We start from the raw sequence: 22,854 nt of genomic DNA, 5'->3' as shown, positions 1-22,854 counted from the left end.
CATCACCTTCAAAGCTCCAGCCGTGCGAGAGTAATGCAGAGCAGCGGCCGGGAGCTGACCAGCGGGACACGCTCACATGCACGAACATCCACTAAAAGCATGCGCGGCTGGCCCGACTATGTCAACCAAGCAAGGAGAAGCTCTGATAACAACACACACAGAGGGAGAGTTAATCCTATACGCTCAGGTAGAGATTACTTCAATATATCTTTACATAGCAAATAGTTGTTTGATGCAATAATAATATTCAGAATGTGAAACACAGCTCCTTTAATTCCCCAGTGATGTGTTTGAAAGGGTCAAAACCATCCTAATGTTGCCTTAGAAACCTAATCAAGATTCATTAGGATGTCTCGGGTGACTGCTGTCGATGTCAGCCTCTGGGCACGTCATTTATTTATAAACATGTTTACAGTAGGGGGTATGTCTTTTGTTGTACAGTTCGATGTTGAACGCCCTTGGGTTGCTGTAGAGTTTCAACGCATTGGTCTCTGTAAACATGGTCGGGGTAATTGTCTGACATTGACGAGGCTCACTGCAACATCTGAAACAGGGTTTTCAACATCAATTGTATTCTCTGTAACAAAGCCTGTGCTGGTGTTGTTGTTGTTTTTTTCATTTGTCATGTGCCATTTTTCTGATTGATCTTCCTTCATATAATTCATTTTACCAGAAATTTGCTGCCTAAAATGAGAGCTCCAAAGTCCTGCAATGTGTCTTATGAGAGCACAAAGCATATGGGGGAGTATTAGAGGCCTTCTGAGGTTGGAGAGAAAATTGGCCATTTGTCTGTCACATTCGGCCCATTCTCCCATTACCTGTACAGACCCATTACAAGCTACAACCATAATAACTCCTCGTGATCTACGACTGTGATGTGGCCCTGTGCAGGAGTTTATGCGCAGGTTTATGCTTATGTATATATTCCCGATGTGGATTTTAAAGCATTGTTTATTGTCTCTTTTAAAGTGCAGCGTGCGGAGGGTTTTCCTGCGTGATCCTCAAATGAGTTAAATTCTTAATGTCAGTGTTTTTAACTGTACTGACGTCTTACCTCCAGAGATTATAATGCCGATGACATATTCAAAACCCCAGAACTCATTCCTTCTGCTCAACAGTCTCCATCCCCTTTTCAAGTCCTGGCCACAGAAGGGTAGCTCATGCAGAAAGGATTTGCCCTATCCACGTATTGTACCTGCTGTAAATGATGAATTTAGAGAGAGGCAGGAAAACGGAGGAAAAATAATAATCTCTTTGACGCAAGACATGACAAGTGAACAGACATAAAAAAAAGAAACCAAGCACACAGAAAATTGGATTTTCAAGAGTGCCTTGTCTTGCAAAAAATGACCAGTCAGAGGGTGTTAGCGAGGCAGACTGGCTTTCATTAGCTTAGTCATTTGGCATCACTGAACCATGAAGATGCTTAAGTGATATTATGTTAACCTCCTGTTTTACATCCAAAGTTGAGATTAAATGTAATTAGGTAGCTTTTGTACTCCCCACATGGGTAATTGATGACTGACTGAAGTCATTTACTGACTGTCTGCTCTATTGTTCTGATCAGAGCCCTGCCGTCTGCCATTTTTTATAATGATTGACCAAGACCACAGACATCAGCTAGTTTGCTAAGGCTTTTGATTTTCACTGTGGCCACATCAAAAGGGAAATAGTGTGTCCCGTTAAGCAATTTACGGTATCTCTGCCCTATTTATAGCCCAGGGTTGGCTGAAAAGATGTGATGAATGTTAAATTTGTCTATACATCAAATAGAAAAAGTGGAGCCAAAAACTGCACCTTAAAGTATCATATGGGCATGTTTGACCTTTAAAATATGGACGTGAGTCGTATTCTGGTGGCCTTTTTACCAGAAACATTTAATGTAGCTGCAGAAAGTATTTTTTACAAGAAAACACATACGACAGTAGGTCTGCAGTTTTGTGGCAAATATCCAAAAGGTTTCACATTATACATTTGAGGACATATTTAGATGCTTGCTTGTGTGCAGTAATTGCTAAATACACACCAGGCTGGACAGAAAGACTGAAAGGGATGCTGTAACATTTCAGTTGAACTGTCTGTTAAAGTTGTTTTACAAATAAAGACATAGGTCAAGGGTTAAGTGAAGTAACCTTGAAGATGCACGAGGTTGTCCTTTTTGTGTCAACAAATAAAAAAATAGAATCACAGAAAGTCCAGTACATTCAGGTACACTGCTGGGTTATTTTGAAACATCATTAATTAAAACCTTCTGGCTACGAGAGCGCCCCCCAATTGGGGGGCGCTCGGGCTCAGGACATCTGCAAATATTGTTCGGAAAATAGCCTTATTGTTCGTCAATATTGTGGATCTGTCCCGTTTTTTTTCCGGATTAAACAGCAACGTATGGGCAACACTATCATATAAGTCACTTTTGACACACTCCAAACACAACTATAGGCTACTCATATAAGCATCTATAAATCGTGGCATAAAAGCATGAAATCCTGGGCAGAAATCAGCGTTATGTCTGCCTCAAATCAATATTTTCACCACGAAGCTAGCAGCTAGCCGGCTAATCCGTACATCGTTTAGCATTAGCATCAGGCAGAGAAGACGTACATACCGTCGGCTCTTCTCTCCGTAGACGCACCGCAACGCTGTGACCGTACAACGGTCCAATGCCACTGGTCTTCACCGGAAAAAATCCATGGTTTTTGGTCAGGTTTTATGAAATATTAGTACAAAAACATCGAAAATGCTCCGGTCCCGAGCTACCGTCATGGCCGCGAAGCGCATCCTGTTTATGCCGAGCCGTTTCCTGTGGAAGGGGGGTCAACCCAGCTCGGGCCAGCGGTCAGACTTTCGGCCAATGGAATTTTATGCACGGGGAGACGCCGCACTCTTATTGGCTTCATTGGCTGAAACTTATGTCAATCAATACCAAACTCGTCACACGCCTTCCTGAGACTATGGCGCGTCGAAGGAGGGCTTATTCACTGAAATCGACCGATGATAGGCTGAGATAAAGCGCCATACACACACAGGGACTGAGAAAATCCTATGGCTGAGAGCTCTGATGATGTCAGGAATCTCAAAATGATTCCTAACATCTGTATTTGGATGTATTGAATAATATGAGTGATAAAAAAAGTGAAATATATAGTTATATAGTATATAAAATTAGAATAGAGCATGAGTGAGTACAGAATTTCAAGCCGAATGCTCATTTCTCTGACCTCCTATTATGCTGGCCTGCTTCACTCAACCTAAATCAAATGAGCTTAGAGAGACCACAACCCTGTTTGCTATGACACAGTAGTGTTTGTAGGATTCATTCTGCAATAATTCCAAAGACATATCAATGAAAGTGCTTTTTTTTCAGTCGAATCTGAAACTTTTTCAACTTGAGCTGTGCCATTAGTGTAGCAGTTTTTAACCAGTAACATATACACAATATTTACACAATATTTACACATCTCACAAGTATATATATATATATATATATATATATGAAGCTCTAGCGTAAGTTCAGTCAGGAAGACTATACTCTTGCATGCCTAAGGCTTAGTTTATTTCTCACACATCTGCCAATCACTCCTCACACATTCTCACTCATTATTTCCTCTATCTTTAGTACGTTCATGCTGCTGTTACGTGCCCCTCCACCTCCCCATCGCTGCCCAGTCTTCACAGATTCATCAGCCTCATCAACTCATCATTGTATCAGCCTCATCAGCCACCACCACCACCACCAGTGTCTGGATTCCACGGGGGGATTTATCTTGATGCTGCTCAGGGCAGACGCCCCTCGATTACAAATCTTCCTGTAGAGTCCAAGCACCAAAGACTCAAGACTTTATCATATCATCTGTTAATAATAAACAATTATCTTTTCTTTATCTGACTTGTCTCTCCTGATTAAAATATATTTATCTACCGGCCACTGAGCCCAACTGGTTTAAAAGTCACCCCTGTCCACACCAATAGTGGGGCGCAAGTTCGCTCGCGGTTGCGCTTATCGCGTTCATTGTATACATTAAAGTAACAACTTGCACAGATTCATTTTGTGAGCGCAACTGTACTTGACAATTTGGTTTGGATAGTTGTAATTGCACATATATGAGAGAGAGAGCGAGAGAGAGAGAGAGAGAGAGAGAGATACTACTACAATGACAAATGCACATATTCATACAGTCTGTGGAACGCAGCGAAAGAATGTCATAATTTCTGAGATGACAGACATCATTTATTCGTAATAGTGGATGAAGCTCCTTTGAGGACGTTGTGCCCCTACACTCAGCACGCAGTGAAGCAGCACGGCAGAGAGGAGGAACAGATAGGCATATATGGATGTAGGGAGCAATATGAATAAGTCTTATCAAAGTTTAATGCAAACGCATCATCACACTTCGATCAGTTAGAATTATAGTAACTTTTAAGGAGTAGGGGATCGCTAAATGCACATGCGTGGAACGCCAGACCAACGTGGACCCTCAATTGTAGTATGAATGGAATCACGTGAGTACAAGTCTGCAGTTCTCCGGAGAGACGGAACGCGGAACGTACGTTCAAGCCTTTATTCATACATACTGTAAAAAACCTACAGTATTCATTAAATAGTTGATAGAACATCCAATAACAAAAAACACGGATCAAAACGCTTTATACCAAATGTTCAAGAGGTGATTGTGGCATAATGCCATATGAATGAAGGAGCTGTTATGTGACACAATCATTATTTAGTCTTTTTATGAAAAAATATCATGCACTTTGAATAAGATTCCTGGCTGCCATGAGAAAATACCACTGCATTTCAAAGCAACATCACATGGGGAGCCGCACTTCAAAGAGGCAGAACCGTGACTGAATATAACGCTAGAAAAATCGCATTTGGTCATCGGAACTTAAGTGCCCTTTGTTGTCTGGATATACTGTAGCAGTGGTCACATGTTCTCAAGGTGTAATTGGTTCATGTTTAAGTGTCTTTCTGATTTGTTAGCTTATCCTTTTTCTTTGTAGACACAAATTATTGCAAGACAAAATGTTGCATCATCTACTTGTAACCAGGTTGTAAAGCTAGAGGGCGGGGGGGGGGGGGGGGGGTAGACCAGAGGGTACTGCAGTGACCAGTGGCCTGTGAACTATGCAACAAAACAAAGCAAACTAGTGACACACAATGAATGAAAAATCAAATCTACAACCACTCCTTACAAGATTGCACAGAATAAATGCAACAATGACAGAGCACCTAGATTTAGCAACAGCTATGACAATACATACATACTGAGCAGGACAGCTCAAGCAGCCATAGTCGACCTCAAATAAACAAATGAAAATAAGCACAAACCAAAACCAAATGCAAACTGCAATTAAGACGCTGAGCAAAATATAGGCAAAGCTGCAGCCAAACAGCAGTGGCAATTAGGAGTCTGGGCTAACCCTTCCACAACAAGCAAAACAAGTGGGATTTTCTCCACAATCAATGATGGTCTTCGAGCGTCTGCAACCTCTGCATGCCGACCGGAAGCACGCACACAGACAACATCGCATTGCACGTAAAGAAGACATCGAAAACAGCAGCTCAAGAGGAAGAGTGAAGCCCCTGTGCGTTTTTCATCCTTGGCACGTTTGTGGCTGGACACATGTTAAGGGGCGTGCCCTTTAACCAGCCAGTTACATCCTTTTCTGGTGTGTCAGGCGGTCAGCTGTTTAAATAATCAGCTTCATCAAAGTTGATATCTGTCACATTTGTTGTCCTGTCAGCGTGTGAGATGTAGTAAACAGTGAAGAAAGTGTGAACCAGCGGGCATGAGGGGATCCGTACATTGATTGATTTTATTGATCATCTTATTCAGAAAGGAGTTTTATTTTGTCAATGTCAAGGAAGGAATGTGTGTTTGATTGGGTTTGGATGTTGCTGTGGAAGAGGTCATTAGCGAAGGTCCTGTTAGCTGACCAGAAAGTGAACTCACGGCAAGCATGTTTTCAATTCTGATGAAACCTCATCATTAACAGCTACTACTGCCGACTGTTGTATTCAAGTCAGGCTCATAAAAATGTGTCAACACAAACAGAAACAGGAAATCCACACATATAATCAGTGTCAGAGAGTAACAACATGACACTGAAACCATCAGCACTTCTTACAAAAACGAGTGAGATGCGGTGTGGAAGCGTAGCGCCCACCCTCCGCTTCCTCCTCAGGTAAACACGGTCTCTCGGTCATGCTATTGTTTGCACTGTTAGCGCTGTTGCAGCCACCGCCATGTTGAGAGCTGTTGAGAGGCAATCCGAATCTTCTATTTAACATCTGCCCTTGCAGTGTATGTGCAGTCACATTCTCCTAAAACCACGGTTGTCTATTCCAACGTCTTTGTGAATTCTCTTTCACATCTCTTTAACATCTTTCTGACCTCATTACGTTTTCCATCAAGGTCAAGGCGAAGTAGTCAGGAACATTGGGATGTTATTTTTGTGACCTCAGAGTCGACACAGTTTGTAGGAACACAATTTAAACAGCATTTCAGTGGCTGCTGGCCAATATTTCCTCCATGCTTCTGTCCTTTTGAATGATGATGATGATGATGATGATGCGAGTAGCTCTGGGGCTAGAGAGGCAGATGGGCCCTCATGCTCACGTTCCCCGGAGCTGGTCTGACCTCCTCGTCCCTTGAAAGCATGATACCTGTGAATACCCTGATTATGACCAGGCCAGACTGCAGAGGCCCGCGGCCCCTCACTGTGCAGGTGAGTGTCGAGGCAGTAGAGTGGACATGATTGACTCTCACTGCAAACCCTGTCGGAGAGCTGCATTCCGAAAGGGAAAGACAGAGAGAAAGAGGGGATGGGAGATGGGGTGAAAAAAGAGAGAGCCCGCCTTGCATTCTCTGGCTAATTAAGTGTTATTATCCTGCACAACAGGAGGTACCTGGGAAATAATTGGCCACAGCGACAGCTAAATGTTCCAATCTGGAGATGAAGCCAAAAGCACTGTAAAAGGTCACATGCCATTATGCATTGCGCTGATCTTATTAGTGCAGCAGTCTGTCAAAAGACCCTCCATCAATTCATAGGCAAAATACTTCCTAGATTAAAAATATTCCCCTTCCCTTGATTTAAAGCCAATCTTGTTTAGGTGAGAAAATTCGTTTTTTTTTTTGTGTGATTTTTGACCTGTTTGTCAAAGAGACAGTCCTCTGCAATTTGGGCTTTTATACCCACTTACTCAGCAAGGATTGTGTCTCTTTTATAGTGCTAATGCCAAATTGAAAAAAAAAAGTTATATCAGGGAAGGCATAAAGTTATAATCTACCAAATTCTGAATATATAAAGTGTATATCTTCACTATTGCATGAAATTTGATGCATTTCCTGTGCAGACATGATCTACAGCAGCAGGAATAGCCAACAGTGTACAAATAATATGTTTTCCATTGTGATTATACTACTTACAGCAATTTCACTGATTTACAAAGAAGATGAACTAGTAGCTGTCTTGGAATATTTGGTGCCAGAGGCAAGACTTCCTGTGCTCTTCTTTTATTTAAACAAATATTCAACATTTCAGATTGTGAAACAACCTCCAGGTAAACAAGCACTGCTATTTGGTGAAACAGTTTACAAATGATCAATGTGTTTGGTGCCAGAAGTGGTGCAATGCTCAGACTGTCTAAATCTAAAAATGTACCAGGGCCTCTACTTCTTTTCCATATATTCAGGAATTGGAGTCACAAAGCTTTAGGATTAGTGCAAATCATTAAATTTCTTTTTTTAATTTAGCAGAAGTGTGTCCTTGCCCCAACTCATCCCTCCTTGGAGCAAATTCGGGTCAACTTTGCATCTGTGGATTGACTTTATATGAACTGAACAAAGACTTCAAGAATGAAAATTTCTGTTTGAATTAGCAGTAACGTAATACCGCTGAGAGTGAACAGTAAACTGTGCTGGATTACATACACGCATCCTTTCCTGTTAATCCCTCATGCCTGTGAAGGCAATCCAGTGCAGGAGAGGCTGACTCCGCTACTACCAACAGAGAGGTAATTGTGAATTCAATGACTATTGCCATACTAACAAAGAGTGGGGCCTCTTAAGGATCTTAAGGATTATAACGTTCCGCTTGTAGGGTCAGCAGATTAAGAAAATGTAAGAGGTAAGAGGACTTTTTTAATCATCCTCAATTGTGTATTCTCTTATCTTTCTTATCTTAAGAGACTCTAGTTTACTCTGTATAATGGACCTTAACATTTCATAATTGGAGCCACAAAATAATGAATAGACAAGTTCAGTAGATACTGTGGTTGTGGGTGTCGGGAGTGTTGTTCTATTGACGCATGAAGGCAAGGTACTTTTGGGTCATCCATTCTTCTTTACCATATTTTGTGAATGTCTTTATTGGAAATCAAACTTTTACTCTTGACAACTAGCCCACCCTTGAACTCAGTGGGGTCCTCATTCACTACTTCACTGAGCCACACAGACACATCTCCATATCAAAAAGTCTGGATGTTTCAATAAAATGACCCAAGTGCTGTGAGGCAAACTCTTTGATGCTGAAGCTCGATACATTTAATGTTGGTCAGCGAGCTGCAATTCTTGTGCAGACGTTTACATAGCATTACTGTATATTAATTTAGCCGAACTCTGACCAGAATATAAAATGGAAGATAATAAGTTGGGTCCGCACTACAGTAGAGACCGACTACGTTTACAGTATAGCATTTATCAATGCTATTCATTGTTGTTGTTTTTCTCGATGAACAGTGTCTGTAATTCAATGTTTCATCGTTTGTATCAAAATTAAAAGTGTTTTCCTGATGCCAACTCGAGGAGTTGTCTTCACTTGTTTGTGTATTTAGGTTTTCAGGCTGGTTAAGTCATTTATGACACAGTTTTTTATTTGTATTTCCTGTAATCAAGTTTATATTTATAGTTTGTATAAGAGAGGGAAGCACGATTACAGTCATAAAAGTGACATGAGATGGAGTGTAATTTGTAAGTTTTACAAGTGTTGACTGGTGTGCAGCCATACCAACACATTTGGATTTGTTAATATGGCAATTAGGTTCAAATAACCAAATAATTTGCAACAATTTGTCAAAGAATGTTTGGAGGAAAACAAACACCCGGTGCATCAACACCTTCAAGTGATTCTGCTGATAACGTGAGTTAAATACACAGCATCACAGTAACAAAACAAAACGATGCACGGTAAAGTTAAAGAGGAAACAAATCCCTTTGAGATTGTCGATTGAGACTCTTTTTTTTTCGTGCTGTGAGCAATTGTTACATGAATTAATCAGCAACTAGTAGCAGGGTGTGTTGTTATTTCACTGAGTTCTTTGAGGAACTGAGGGAGCCGCGGCAATGCGTTTGATACAAAGGATTATTGCTTTCTTTATCTTTGCTCCACAACAAAATAAGAATCGACGTGCATTCATAAGCTGACTGAACAACATGAGGTGTTTTCAGATAACTGAACATCTTGCTGTGAATAGCCAGATTTCGTTATGAACAACTGACCCAGAGTATGGTATTATTCGAAAGAAATAATAATCAGCACCCATCTCCAGAGATTCCGCAGAGCATATGGCTGATGTGAAAGCTTACCAAATCATGTAAAATGTATGTCTCTATTTTTGATTGCAAGAATGCTGTTATTGGGTGACCGTTTTGCAATATTTATGCTTTTCACCCCTCGTTGCCCCTGCTATAATTGCCACCTCTGCACCCACCAAGACTCTTTGTCAGCCAATCATTCACCTAATGCTAATGACCAGTTGCCAGCTCTGCTGCCCCTCAGATATCATGCCTGAAGACTGATGTATTGACCGGGCGAGATCGATCAGGGCAGGGATGATACAGCAACATTACATGATTTATTCAGGTTCTAATATCTTGCGTCAGGACTGCCCTCTGGGACCTGGCTGTCGAAGCCCCGTGTGCTTTCATCATCCAGCCAAGTATCAGACCTTCTTTACAGACTCAATTTCTCCAAAGGCAAGAGGCAGTGACAGTAGTGAGACTGACTATTTCAACAAATCCCTTGCAACTTTGAAAACTGGTGCTTTTTATCCATTCATTTTCAATAGAAGACTGTTTTTCATTTCTGCTTCTCACTTCCCTAATCAGCCATTTGCATTCTGTGGATGGAACATTTTAAAGCGTTCGGATAAGCAGTTGTCCATTTGCGATGCATTAGACGTTCTCACTACATGTGCGTGGTGCACTTAAGAGTATTTATGCCATTTGTTTACAAAATCCCCAAAACCTAATGGTCACAAAATCATAGTCGTGCTGTCTCCCAGTGGTAAATTGAGAATTTATTCAGGCTTCAGCGGGGCAGTGAAGCAGGCTGCTCTGCACAGCTGACAGTAAATATCTTCAGGTTCGTACTCAAGAAAAAAACAACAAGAAAAAAAGACGACCATGTGATGCCAGAGGCTCTTTAGTCAATTTAATGAGCAGCTGATAGAAGAATAAACGTTTTAGCCTGTGACCTTGATCGGTGCACCAGGATACATCTTTTATTACCGCCTTTAAATCACCTCCCTGGAACTCTGCATACTACAAACACACACTAGATTTACATTGGCACTGCAGTTATAGCAAAGGTTGAAATATAGATATATAGAGAATATAACAAGATAGGTTCCCTTCTACACATAAAGTTCAGGTTACTTGTCGAGTAGTTGTCAGCCTGTGAAAACTGTTGTATGATGTCTTCTTTAGCTATTTTACTAAATTCCCACAAGGATGAGCTTTGTAAAGTTAAAAAAGTGAGTCTAATGAAAGATTGTATTGAGTTGCATTAAGTGAAATGTAGGCTTCAGTGTTTTTGGAAAAGTCAGGATATCTCTGCATCAGTTGTTTCAATTTTAGCCTTTAAAAAACAACAACTCTCTATAATTCAAATTTGAAATGGTAGAATACCCTTTTAATTTCATATACCTGGCAATGAATTATCCGAATACAATACAATTCTTCTGCTGCCCCTGTCCAGATGTTAAAAGGCACCCTAAAGTGATATTCTCTATTACCACGGATCGTCTCACTACCTCAGTGCCGGGCATCTATGCTCCTCCTGCTCTCTAACAATACTTTCCCAATACTTCCCCCCCCCCCCCCCCAACAATACTTATTTATGCCATCGTTTATAAAATGTCACAGCGCTAATTAAAGAGAAGTCTCCCAGTGGCAAGCGCATTTGTTCAGGCTTCAGCGGGCCAGTGGTGCAGGCTGTTAGACGCAGCTGGCAGGGGGGCATGCCTTGTTGTTCTGGGGGGCTAGAGGGCAGGTGAGCCTCTGTCATAGAGGATGGGTCGGCCCCATGATGCGTGTGGCATGTTGTTGGTACAGCTGATGGGGAGGGAAAGAGGGTCAGCGGTACCTCCCAGGCTTCCCGTCCCGTCCCCCCCCCCATCCCATCTGTCCTGCACTGACAGGCTGTGAGCAGAATAACAAGTCAGCATCTGTCCAGTGCTGAGGTTCCCCACTCAGCATCAAGATATCAAATGTTAACAGGTACGTAGATGATGATAATAGTGTAGCCTCATCAGTTCACTCGCTGTAATCACATGCTCCTCTACAGAGCACCATAAACAATAATTACCAGACAGTTCCGCATTGCAAATGCAAAGGCAGCAAAGATCTCTACACTTCAGCTTTGCACTGTAATCTGTTGTACAGTGTAATTCTCTTAAGACAGTCTCGAGTGTTCAGGGGAGAAACTACGATTTATAAAATGGACAAAACAACGTGAGCAGTTGGATGGGTGGTGTGCAAGTGTACTGTACAATGAAATCAATCTAATTTCAACGCAGCTCAGTGATTTTCATTAAAGGTCAACAATTAAATAATAGTGAAGTATTTTGGGATGCACTTTTCTTTTTTTGTACATAAAGTACAGAGAAACTTGGAAACAGCTACTGCAAAGCTGAAAAATATACCTATTTCCAAACGAACAACAGTTTATCCATGTGTCAGTGTCTGTAACTACATTGTGCCAGATGTGATCGGTGAGCACAGGTTTTGGTCTTTTACCAGGAACAATGGTACCAAACCTGGCAACCTCACTGTGACTCACAAGACTATGCACAGTCTCTGCATCCAGCTGTTATTATCCACAAAGAGTATGTAATTTCTCTATAAAAAAAAACACATCACAACACAACACAACCAATTATATTAGAGGATGGATTCAACACACAAGATAAACCGTGTTAGATGCTAATTGGCTATTTTCTGTTTGGACAGAGCCCGCCTAGCTGTTTCTCCATGCCGCCACCCTTTATGCTAAGCTAGGCTAACAACAACTTGACTCCAGGTCCCTACCTAATGACACAACATTAATATCAGTCTCGGCTCTCTCTCAATATGAAATATATATGTTTTTTGCCAAGCCCTCATTTCTTCTAATCTCACACACTTTCCATTATAATAAAAAAAAACAGTTGGCTAACAGGCCAGTGTTTGTCACAGCAATCTAAAAAAGAAATGCAAAAGTTATTCTCTGTGTGGTCTTCAGTCGAGTCTTAAGAGCTAGTAGTTTTCCCTCCTCATCCCAGCCCACTCAAAAGACCTGACACCACGATCTCTGAAAAAGAGACGGGAGAGTGTGCTTTTTTAAAAGGAGGCTTTAAGAAAGCAAGCTCATTTATTATTTATAATAAACAACATATATTGTAGATGTTTCGCATGAATGGTTTTTTGGTCAGAAAAGATTCAACTGGTGACATTTAGCTTTTTGTTCCACTTTCTTATGGGAAAGAGGGAATTTCTTTCATTTTTTTTTATGCGGGGGTCAGTTTAGAGAACTAAAAGAAATGCACTTTAGAAGGAGGAAGCAAAGGCTCGCCTCAGTCACCTGCTTTACTGCTGTGACCTTCAGCTATAAAGGCAGACCTCTGCCATTTTGCAAGTCGATTATTAGGTGCCCTTGTCAACAGCCACCTTTTTAAAATTCAGATTTAGATCAATAACTTTACATGTACCTCCATTTATTTTGTTCTCATGGGAGTATAGCTGCAAGTCATTCTGTTGAAATACCTGATGCCAAAGGTAAGTAAACGCCAAATTCAGGCCTCTTCATGTTCTGACACATATTTCAAACCACTGGAGAGGTTATGCACAATTATTTTATCCCCAGCAAGTGACACAGTGGTCACATTCATTGTTTAACTATTTTTCACTGTTTAACATATAAATATTGAGGGTGTGTATGAGTAATATGTTGCAATGCCACATAAAGCAGCGTGCTGTGTGTCAACTTGAAGAGAAGTGATCCTCAGGGGTATAAAAAAAAAAAAGTCACTGAACCCTGCTCTTTGCGCTCATGTGCAAAGCATGGCAATTCCTCAGTCCACTGCACAAGCTACCCATATTTTCCTCATCCCTTTGGGCAGTGTGTTCTTACATATACAGAAAAATGAGTACCCATATGGTCCTTCAGAAGATAGTACAACCTTAATAATGAGAGCTCTCATTGGGCACTGGAACCTCTGACTTTCATCTACTATTATAACATGCTAGCAGAATTTGTGCTCGCAAAGGCTGAACTAAGCTGCTGAACCACACCATGTCCAATCTCAGCATTAATGCAAGCTGATATGACACCTAGCAAGCTACACCAGTCATTTCAGCATTTTCATAGTGATTAAAGCTACTGTAATTCCCCCTCTGTGGTTTCACAGAAGAATCAGCCTAATCACAAATGAAAAGACATTTAGACTGTGTGGGTTTGCATGAGCACTTTGATCCTTCTGCCTCACTGTGTGTCGTGCTGTTTCACCAGGTCTCAAGTTATTATTAGCATATGGACTGGACATTATATAGATATTTATTTATTGTCCTCAACTTTTAAACCACCTACTGTAAACAGTTTTAATTCAAAATTACAGTAAACTACTGGCAGCAATTTTGCCAGTAAGCTACTACGTTTACAGTGTCTACTACTGTATTACTGTGTCAAAGGCACACAGCAACCTATTGTAATGAGAGCATACAGTAATTTGCTGTAATGATTAAAAAATGATTGAGTATTTTACTGGCAGCAGTTTGACCAGGAAGATCCTGGACAGTTAAATACAGATAAATACAGTAACTTATTATCATCAGAATGTACAGTAATGTGTTTGTGGTGAGCGGTAAATTACTGTGAAAAGAAACACTTGACCGTTGGGATCATATAAGCAAGCTTTAAGACTCCCAGAATGCTTTCCTTTTGCAGCAATATACAGTATAAGTATAATACAGTAGGTCATGTTAGAATTTCACTGCAAATTTACATCGACGTGTTGGCCTGTTGTGAGCCTTTTGCTCACTGTGAATTTTGACGTTGTGTACAGTGAGCATCATGCATGTATTGACTTAACTGTACCACTAAACCTGTTTGAAATAGTCAGTGTGTTCTACAGATGAATATATTCTCTAAACTTCTACATCATTTTGAGGAGTGGTAATTGTCTTTTCTCTTGAAAAACAGTACATTGGTACAATGTTTGCTCTTATATGCTCTTAGGTTTTATATATGTATAAGTAATATTGAGTGTACTGTGTCATCACGATGACCAGAATAGAAATGCCATGGTGAGGGGAGAGCAGCCAAGTGGAGCTGATCACAAAATGAAACCACTTTGTGGGCGTCATGGTCATGATGCCATATAAATTAAATGTTAATTTTATTTGAAACATTTAATATTAATTTATTATAGAGGGCATGCATTTTTAATTCAGTTTGCCACACAAACCAATTATTGCAGTGTAAATATAGATGGATAGATGAGTGGTAACAGTACACAGAGCACTAACAAGCACGCACACACTAACAATACACATTACAGCGCACATACGGTACCGTGATATAGGTAGTTCAGTGATTTCAGTCATATACAGCGAAGCCTGCCCTTCTTATTGTCTTGTTCTTTCAGCTGAAAGGAGGAACAGTAAAGCGACTGTAAAGCAGGTCATTGGAGTCTGTGACAACTGTGCTTGCAGGAGGTGAGTTTAAACAAATTAGGAAAACGACAGATCGGGAGGACAATTTTGGCAGCTTTATGTGAAATTTTGTGGACAGCTTTCAGTTTGTGATGACAAACCAGAACAGGCATTGAGAAAAAGGCAAATGGTTACATGTAACAGGGCCAATACAGTAGTACCATGTATGATGACACGCTTGAACTGACTCTGAATTGACCGTGACTTGTCAACCTGTTAATAGACGATACTTTGATATGTAGGCAGTTTTGCATTCAGAATGACTGTCACTGAAAGTCTGATCTTTTTGTGATTTGGTTCCGATATGACCATCGAACCGACCAGTGAATGCAGTGGGAGGGTGTCGATGGGTCACCGTGTCATACGTGCAGATTAGAGAGACCTGATATTATAAATGGGCTGCATGGATGCCATCCCCTGGGAATTTCATTTACATCTTACATGGTGATGAAGATGGCTTTTTGCATTTGCAGAGCTCTTTATCATGGCTTATTTATGCACATCTTGGTGTGCATACATTTCTTGTGAACAAGACAAATTTGCTTTGCTTTTAGCTCAAACAACTGAGTCTCAGAAAGTGCGGGAATTTCCATCACAACGTAATTATACTGTATCGCCTTCAGTTAGCAAAGCTCTGGGTATACCCAGAGCTGGTACATCCATTCAAAAGCTATGACGTGTTATTCATTGTATTGATGAAAGAAGGTGCATATGAAACATGAAACACAGTTACAACACAGGCTTTTAAGCCTGAAAGTAAATTGTAATTGTAATTGGGCTCTAGTTATCAGATAGAGATGCAGATGAAACACTACAATGAAAGGCTTTGTGAACACAGACATAAGTGGTTTAATTCACTTAAGGACATTTCCTCATTAGATTATAAAAGTTCAATCTAAAGTTTCCTCTCACTCAGCGGAGATCTCCGTTATTAGCTCAAGGGGGGGGACCGGGGACCAAATATCAGCCTGCTGTCTGCAGCCTCTACAATTCCACACCTTCGAATATGAAACATCGAGAAAAACAAGAAATACAATATGTTGTGGCTTTTATGCAAATATGACATTTCCCCTGCCGCTTCCACAGAGCCATGTTCTCTGTTAAACGCAGATACCTGCCTGTGTTACTGCTGAGGTAGCAGCAGCCTCTGTTGCATGAGTCTTCATTATTACTTATTAACACATTAATACCTGTCGAATAGAAATTGCACACATGCAAGTTTAAACATTGAATGTCAAATCTATCTGTAAACAGGCTTATCTCACGGCTGCACTTTTAGGACTGAATTGCAGTGCTAGCTTTTCTTTCATTTTTTTATTTTTTATTATTAAAGAGATGGAAAGAGACACAGTCCTTATATACAAAATAACAACTATCTTAAAGGCACAATGTAACGCATGTCAGGGGATCTATTTGTAGAAGTAGTTTAAAATGCTCAGAGCTATGTTTTCATTAGTGTATAATCACCTGAAACTAAGAATTGTTGTTAGCTTAGAATGAGCACTTCATATCTGCATAAGGAAAGTCTTTTTCCATGTGTTGCACCACCATGTTGACACAGAAGCCCAGAAAGGACAAATCACACACTGGCTCTATAGCCGTGAGCCTTTCACGTCTTTACGTCACCTGAAACTGCAGTAATGTCAGCCGCAGAGTGCAAAAATGTGGCACCTCCAGCCGCCGTCTGACTTCCGTTCCTCCTAAAGTACTGTTATTACGGGAGGCATGGCCTGTGAGCGAGGTGAGCAGCGTTACCATGGTTTTTGCACTCAGCGGCTCGCGGTACCGCTGACTTGAAAAAGAGAGGAGTGAGCGGAGGGGTAATGAGTTGGCTGTAATCCGCAACTTCACAACACTGTAAATGTGTGGTATGCATTTTCCTGTTTGAATTTAGAGCATTAGCAAATATACATTAATATAACCAATTAATAAAAATCATTAATTGAGTAATAATTGACTGCTGACGGTTTTAATTTCATTTGTTAATCACATTCAATGCAGGACCTGCAGTGTTAGGTTGATTGATTATTTGAAAGCATTTGAGCATTTGCAATTCACTCAATGTACAAACATTAAAAAACGTCAATAGCTTCACTCAGTTGAGTCAATCAACTCGATAGCTTACCATGCGTAGACGGTGTGCTGGAGAGAACAACATTGTGAGAGAGACGTGAGAGAGATGACAGCAGCTATACTTTCTGGCCACAGACTGTGTGTCTGAGACTGTTTCTCTGGTCCAACCAAAGTAGCACTACGCACCTTGACCATTTTATCAACTGGACCTTCTTGAATTGTACTTGAATATCTCTTCTTCAGACTGTTTGATTATTAGTGTGCTCGCTTGCAAGAGTTAAAAAGTTTTTTAACACTAGAAAAATGTGGAAACTGTTCGCAGTACCACAGCTTTCACAGTCACAAACATGCATCAACTTGTTGCCACAAGCCTCCTTTAGCGCAAATTGAACCCACAGGAAATGTACTCTTAATTGATAGATGATGAGTGTCAGAATGTCATTCATTGCCATACAAACTAAAGGCAGAAACCTTCTTCATTTCTCTTCTAACTTAAAGTCTGTCCCTTAATTGAACCGAATTCAAACACTGTGTACTTATTAACATGTTTAGGTAGTTTTGCTGCCACTCACATGTTTTTTGACTTTGTATTTTCCATGTTTGCCTCACAACGTTTTATTCACACAAGATTATCCAGCTCACATCGGTGCATGGTGTTTGGCTAATTCTTCTTTAGGAGTCTTGTGCAAAGCAGGTTTCCTGGCTGAAGATGAAGTAACCTTAACCCTCCTGTGGGTAAAAGCTCTGGGGTTCAAATCACAATTTAGCTATAATGTATGATGGTTAACGGAGATTATATAACCACCAGCCAATACTATGACGCTGGCCTCACAGTTGGAGCTGGTTGATCAGGGATTCTAGGTTCCATAATATGCACTGAAATTCAACCAAACACACACATTTCTTCAGAAGGTTTTGCCCTTACTACTGTAATGACTTTTGCATACCAACGGAGGAAAATAAAATACTGTATTCATTTTGATTAATAGATCAATACACTGTATGCTCCATAGATACCCCTGTTGAAAACTTACTGTACCCTGATCTGAGGAACCAGGGTGTAGATCTAGTCCCTTTGCTATAGTCCCTGGACACAAAAAGTCCTCCAGGGAAAGCACTTCCAATACTATCAGAAAAGAGATTGCAGGGCTTATAAGCTGTTTGTTGCCTAATATGCTTCAGTTTCCGTCTTTGTTTCACTCTTCCCTGTGGTGTTTTTACTCAATAATTGATGTATTAGACTCAGTTTTAAAACATGTTGAATTTTTTTTTTAAATATCTACAACCAAAGAAAATAGATTAATCATATTTCATTTTTAATTAATTATAATATGAGCATGTCTGGGGTAAACCACCCTCCCTTGACATTTGGACAGCGAGCTGAATCCGTCGTTAAATTGCCAAATTGTGCAGTTTACATCACAGCAACAACTGACCACAGAGACGTCCAATAGATGGAGCTTTTTGGATGAGATCATAAAACTGTCAGCCTGCCCTGTTCTCATCATCCGTCCGCATCCCTCAGTTCTTCCAACCATTTTAATTTTAATTTTAAACCTTTGAATACTTTCATTCACAGATGAGCCTTGTATTTGAAAAAGAGAAAAGCATTTGGATTACAGCATTCATAAACTGGAAAAGTTTTAATTCATATTACTTGTGTTAGACGTGCCCTTAAAGCCATACAAAAAAAACTTGCTAATGTATTTGTAATATGTAATAATATTGTATTTTCATGTCAGTGTGAAAGATAACTTGAATATCAACGACATTTAAACCATTGTATGTCATATTTAGGGCATCAAACACGAAACAGGCCTGGGTTTTGGAGGGTTATTGGCTCTGACAAACAAACATAATGCCATGCACTCCTTGAATGGTTTTCATGTGCCAGATGTGCCTGCGTGTTTTTTATTCACATTTGGTATTTAGTCATGGTGTGGACTGTGAGCTTTCATTTCCTCTGTGAGACTGTAAATAAGCCCAGCATCCTCTGGGAGTGACTACATAAAACACTCTGTGGTTAGCAGACCTCAGTGCCTGCCAGAGGCTTAGCTAAACCATGGACGCTTCGCTTCCATCAAGTAAAGGCAATATCCTAGATATCTTTGGTTATCTAGCCGAAGAAGAGAACATGAAAAGACAGTCCTACGACAGATAAAAGTATATAAAGCAAATGTCTGAGTCACTGCAATGACAAAAAAAAAGGAATGGAAAACAAGGCAAGGGATATTTGTTGTTACATTGTTTTGTCCCTAAAGAGATTCGTTTTACAAATTTAATCTAATTTAGATCTGACTATTCTCATCATTTAGTGTTTGCTTATGCTGAAATGCTCCTTTACTTACAACAAAAATTACGAAAAAGATGAAGGTATTTCACAGGTCAACGTCATCGAGAGATTTATTTTTTACCCTTTCTTGTGCATTTCTGATGCTCTCTCGGATTTGACTTTGCATGTGTGTTTGCGGTTCAATTCACTTTTAGATATGCCTTTTCTCTCGAGGTCCCAGCCCCTTGTGATGTGAATGTGACCCGCATGACTAATTCCATTTAAAGGGGAATAACATGCATTAAGGTTCTCCCTTTTCAGCCTCGAATTTGCATAATTTTGTTTGGCAACTTGGAAATGGGCCATTAACAGCACTAAGACACACACTGTCAAGGATAGGGACGGAGGCGGATCAATACTTTATTTCAACATCTTTAGCAGCATCGAGGTCCAGATCAGGAGGCTTTCACTAATTCTAATTCGTACAGGAGTCTCGTGACGCTACCATTAGTTCCTGATAAGAAAACACTGTTGCACTGCCTCTCCTAATCTCTGACAAACACGTTCGTTCAAATCAATAGTCTTTTACTTTTTTTGTTGCAAAGACAACATTGATTACCAGGAGTCCCTTGTGCTCAATTCCACTATACTCGCACTCCTCATTATTGTTTCAATTAGGCATTCTCCAGAGACCTTATTGGGGGTGGCATTAAAAAACGCTGACCTCCTGCAGTGCATTGAAACACCGGATGTTTGGCAGAACAACCTTTGACACCAACTTTATTCAGGTCTAAATGTAGAACAGCCTTCCAAACAAGTGGATAAAGCAGGAGGGGGGTCTGTCTGCTGGAAGTGCAGGGATGACCGGGGGAAGTTGCGACTCACGCCAGTGAGGAGGAAATAATAAGAATGTTACCTTCTCATGAATTATTAAGTACACTGTGCCTATTTTAGTCCGACTGAAAATGCTGCATTTTCATCTGTTGGTCGGAGGCAGTGTGCAAGGTTTTTTTTTTATTTGACAGCTGTATTACTGCTGATAAGCGAGACTGTGTGAGCTGATCAAGTAGTGAGACAAGCGTTCAGAGCAGTAGCAGCACAGCAGCAGCAGCGCTCTAGTCACTAGGAGCCGTGGCGGCAGAAGCAGCAGCAGCAGCACTATCAGTCACAGCAGAGGCAGCAACGGCAGCAGCAGCAGCAGCAACAAACTCTCCTCTGTCTTTTTCCTCTTCTTTCCGGAGTTGCTTCCTGCTCAGAGGACAAAAGCCAAGGAAGTAGGAGAGAAGTGATCCAGGGCTGACAGCTGCCACCAAAAACAAAACCAAAACGCAGACCTGGCTGCCCCCATGCCTATCGAATTTGTTTGCAAAATCAAATTTGCAGAGGAGGATGAGAAGCAGAAAAGCAAGCAGGATGGGGACAAGGAGAGCCTGATCGAGGAGAGCTGCACACCTCCGGCTAAGGACTTGGTCGGGTTTGCTAACTCCTGCTCTCTTCATGGGATTAACCACATCTTTGTCTCTGGTCGCCTGGGCATCCGGCAGACTCTCTGGGCTCTTGCCTTTCTGACTTCACTGGCACTGTTTCTATACCACGCGGCTAAGTGTGCCATCTCTTACCTGGAGCACCCTCATGTCACGTCTCTGAATGAAGAGGCGAGCCCAGAGATGGTTTTCCCCGCTGTGACCATCTGCAATATCAACCGCTTTCGCTTCTCCGCGCTCACCGATGCCGACATCTACCACCTGGCTAACTTGACAGGTCTGCCCCCCAAAAACAAGGATGGGCACAAACCTACTGATTTGATGTATCCTGCCCCTGACATGCAGGACATCTTCAACAGGACAGGACATCAGTTAGAAGAGATGCTCAAGAGCTGCAATTTCAGTGGACAGAACTGTTCAGCCGAGGACTTCTCTGTGGTGAGTGAAAAAGTTTCTCAAAGTTCTGTCTTTGTCAGACTCTTATCATATTATCTCATCGTTATGTGTTGTCTTTATCAGAACTTTCTTGTAGAAAGTAAGTAAAGTCACATTTTTACATTTTAGGAATCATACGAACGCAACTTTACGAGACTCGTCTTGTTCACACAAAACTACCGATAAGCATAAAAGCAAAATGAACACTTCAAGGCAAGAGAAATTGAAATTCTCTTTGTGCGTGTACTCATCTCCAGGGGCCATGCGGTTCCCACGATACATTTCCGTATGCAAGATTCATGACTTTGCCTCAGTCATTGAGCTGCATTTCTTCTCACTAAGTTCTAGGCAGCAACAGTGCTTCTCTCCAGCCGTGCGTTTCAGCCTGTTTCCAGAATCTATTATGTCAAAAGAACAAAGGCTGCTACTGAAGAAGAGAGAGCTGTCGTATGTGGTTGTATACTTTTCCAAGGCAAACTGTGCTTTAATGCTGCTTCCAACTCCAGTAGCTGAGAGTGCATGGCAACAAAATTGTCATCGAAAATAGCCGAGTCTCTTCTTCCTCTCTTTTCCATCTCTCCCTGTCGCTCTCTCTTTCTGACATTGCAGAGCAGCTGCCTCTCTCTCTCTCTCTCTCTGCTGCCTCTCTCTCTCTCTCTCTCTCTCTCTCTCTCTCTCTCTCGCTGAGCTCTTGTACCTACCAGGAGGGAAGGAGTAATGCTTCTTCAACGTTGTATTTCAATCTTGCTGCTGTTAAGATTAAATATTTAAAGACAGACATACATGATTTTTGCATTAGCCAGATTGGCTAAAAGCAATGAAACAATTTCCAAGAGAGCCGGAAAGTGTGTGTGTGCGTGTGTGTGTGTGTGAGTATGAGTGTAAGAGAGAGAGAGAGAGAGAGAGAGAGAGTGAAAGAGGGGGATCAGGTGAAAGAGGGAGAGTTTGTGCCTGTGTTCTGTGCACTATTTATTAAAGGCACTGTCCTTGCAGGAGATGGATTTCCCCATCTCTCCTGCAGGAATAGGAATATGCAATTGCTTTAGCGATGATAAAGTGTGGGTGTCAAGTCTTAATAGGGTATGTTGAACATTGATATGCTCACCTTCCTGAGACCTAAAGATTCTGTGTTATCACATGGATGGCACTACATTACCTCTGATGTGCCAAATTACAACAAAGAAATAATGACATTTCACTGCTTCTCATTTTGGATTCTCTAATAGCGTAGTGATGTATTAATGTATCTTTGTTGTCTTAAAGACAGCCCACATGGAGACTTAAAGTAAGTTGAGAATGGATCCCCCTTCAAAAAAATTCTCATTCGTTCCATCAGTCAAAAGGAAATGTCGTGTTCCTCGGGGGAGCTGAAAAGTTTGCCAAAATTTAGTCTGAACCAATAACATGAGTAAAACTTTATTATGTGCTTCTAGTGCGTTTGATGGCAATGTCCTATGACACTTTGACACTCAGTCCTCCCTGAGTACATTAATTAGCGGACAATTCTGACATCTTGGAAATGTCTGTCCCGTGTCAGTCTATGAAGCTTCCTGTAGCTCTCTTTGGACACTGGGCGACTTCATCACACATTAAGATCCTGTTGAAAAATCCCCGA

The 22,854-nt window shown here is 41.0% G+C and overlaps 1 protein-coding gene across 2 annotated transcripts in view; it reads left to right on the top strand.

Moving 5' to 3' along the window:
• The first annotated feature begins 20,178 nt into the window (after positions 1-20,178).
• The window catches only part of asic4a (acid-sensing (proton-gated) ion channel family member 4a), a 76,146-nt gene continuing 73,470 nt past the window's right edge, over positions 20,179-22,854 (top strand). For both annotated transcript variants that reach the window (XM_076109291.1, XM_076109283.1), the window contains exon 1: positions 20,179-21,242. In XM_076109291.1, the coding sequence (XP_075965406.1) occupies positions 20,667-21,242 (576 nt within the window). In that variant the 5' untranslated portion in view covers positions 20,179-20,666. The remainder of the gene's footprint in view (positions 21,243-22,854) is intronic.

The sequence above is a fragment of the Anarhichas minor genome, unplaced genomic scaffold (genome assembly GCF_050575085.1).
Source record: "Anarhichas minor isolate MPS153535 unplaced genomic scaffold, ASM5057508v1 ptg000004l, whole genome shotgun sequence".
NCBI lineage: Eukaryota > Metazoa > Chordata > Actinopteri > Perciformes > Anarhichadidae > Anarhichas > Anarhichas minor.
The sequence above is the reverse complement of the archived record's forward strand: the minus strand, read 5'-3'. Positions and strand labels throughout refer to the sequence as shown.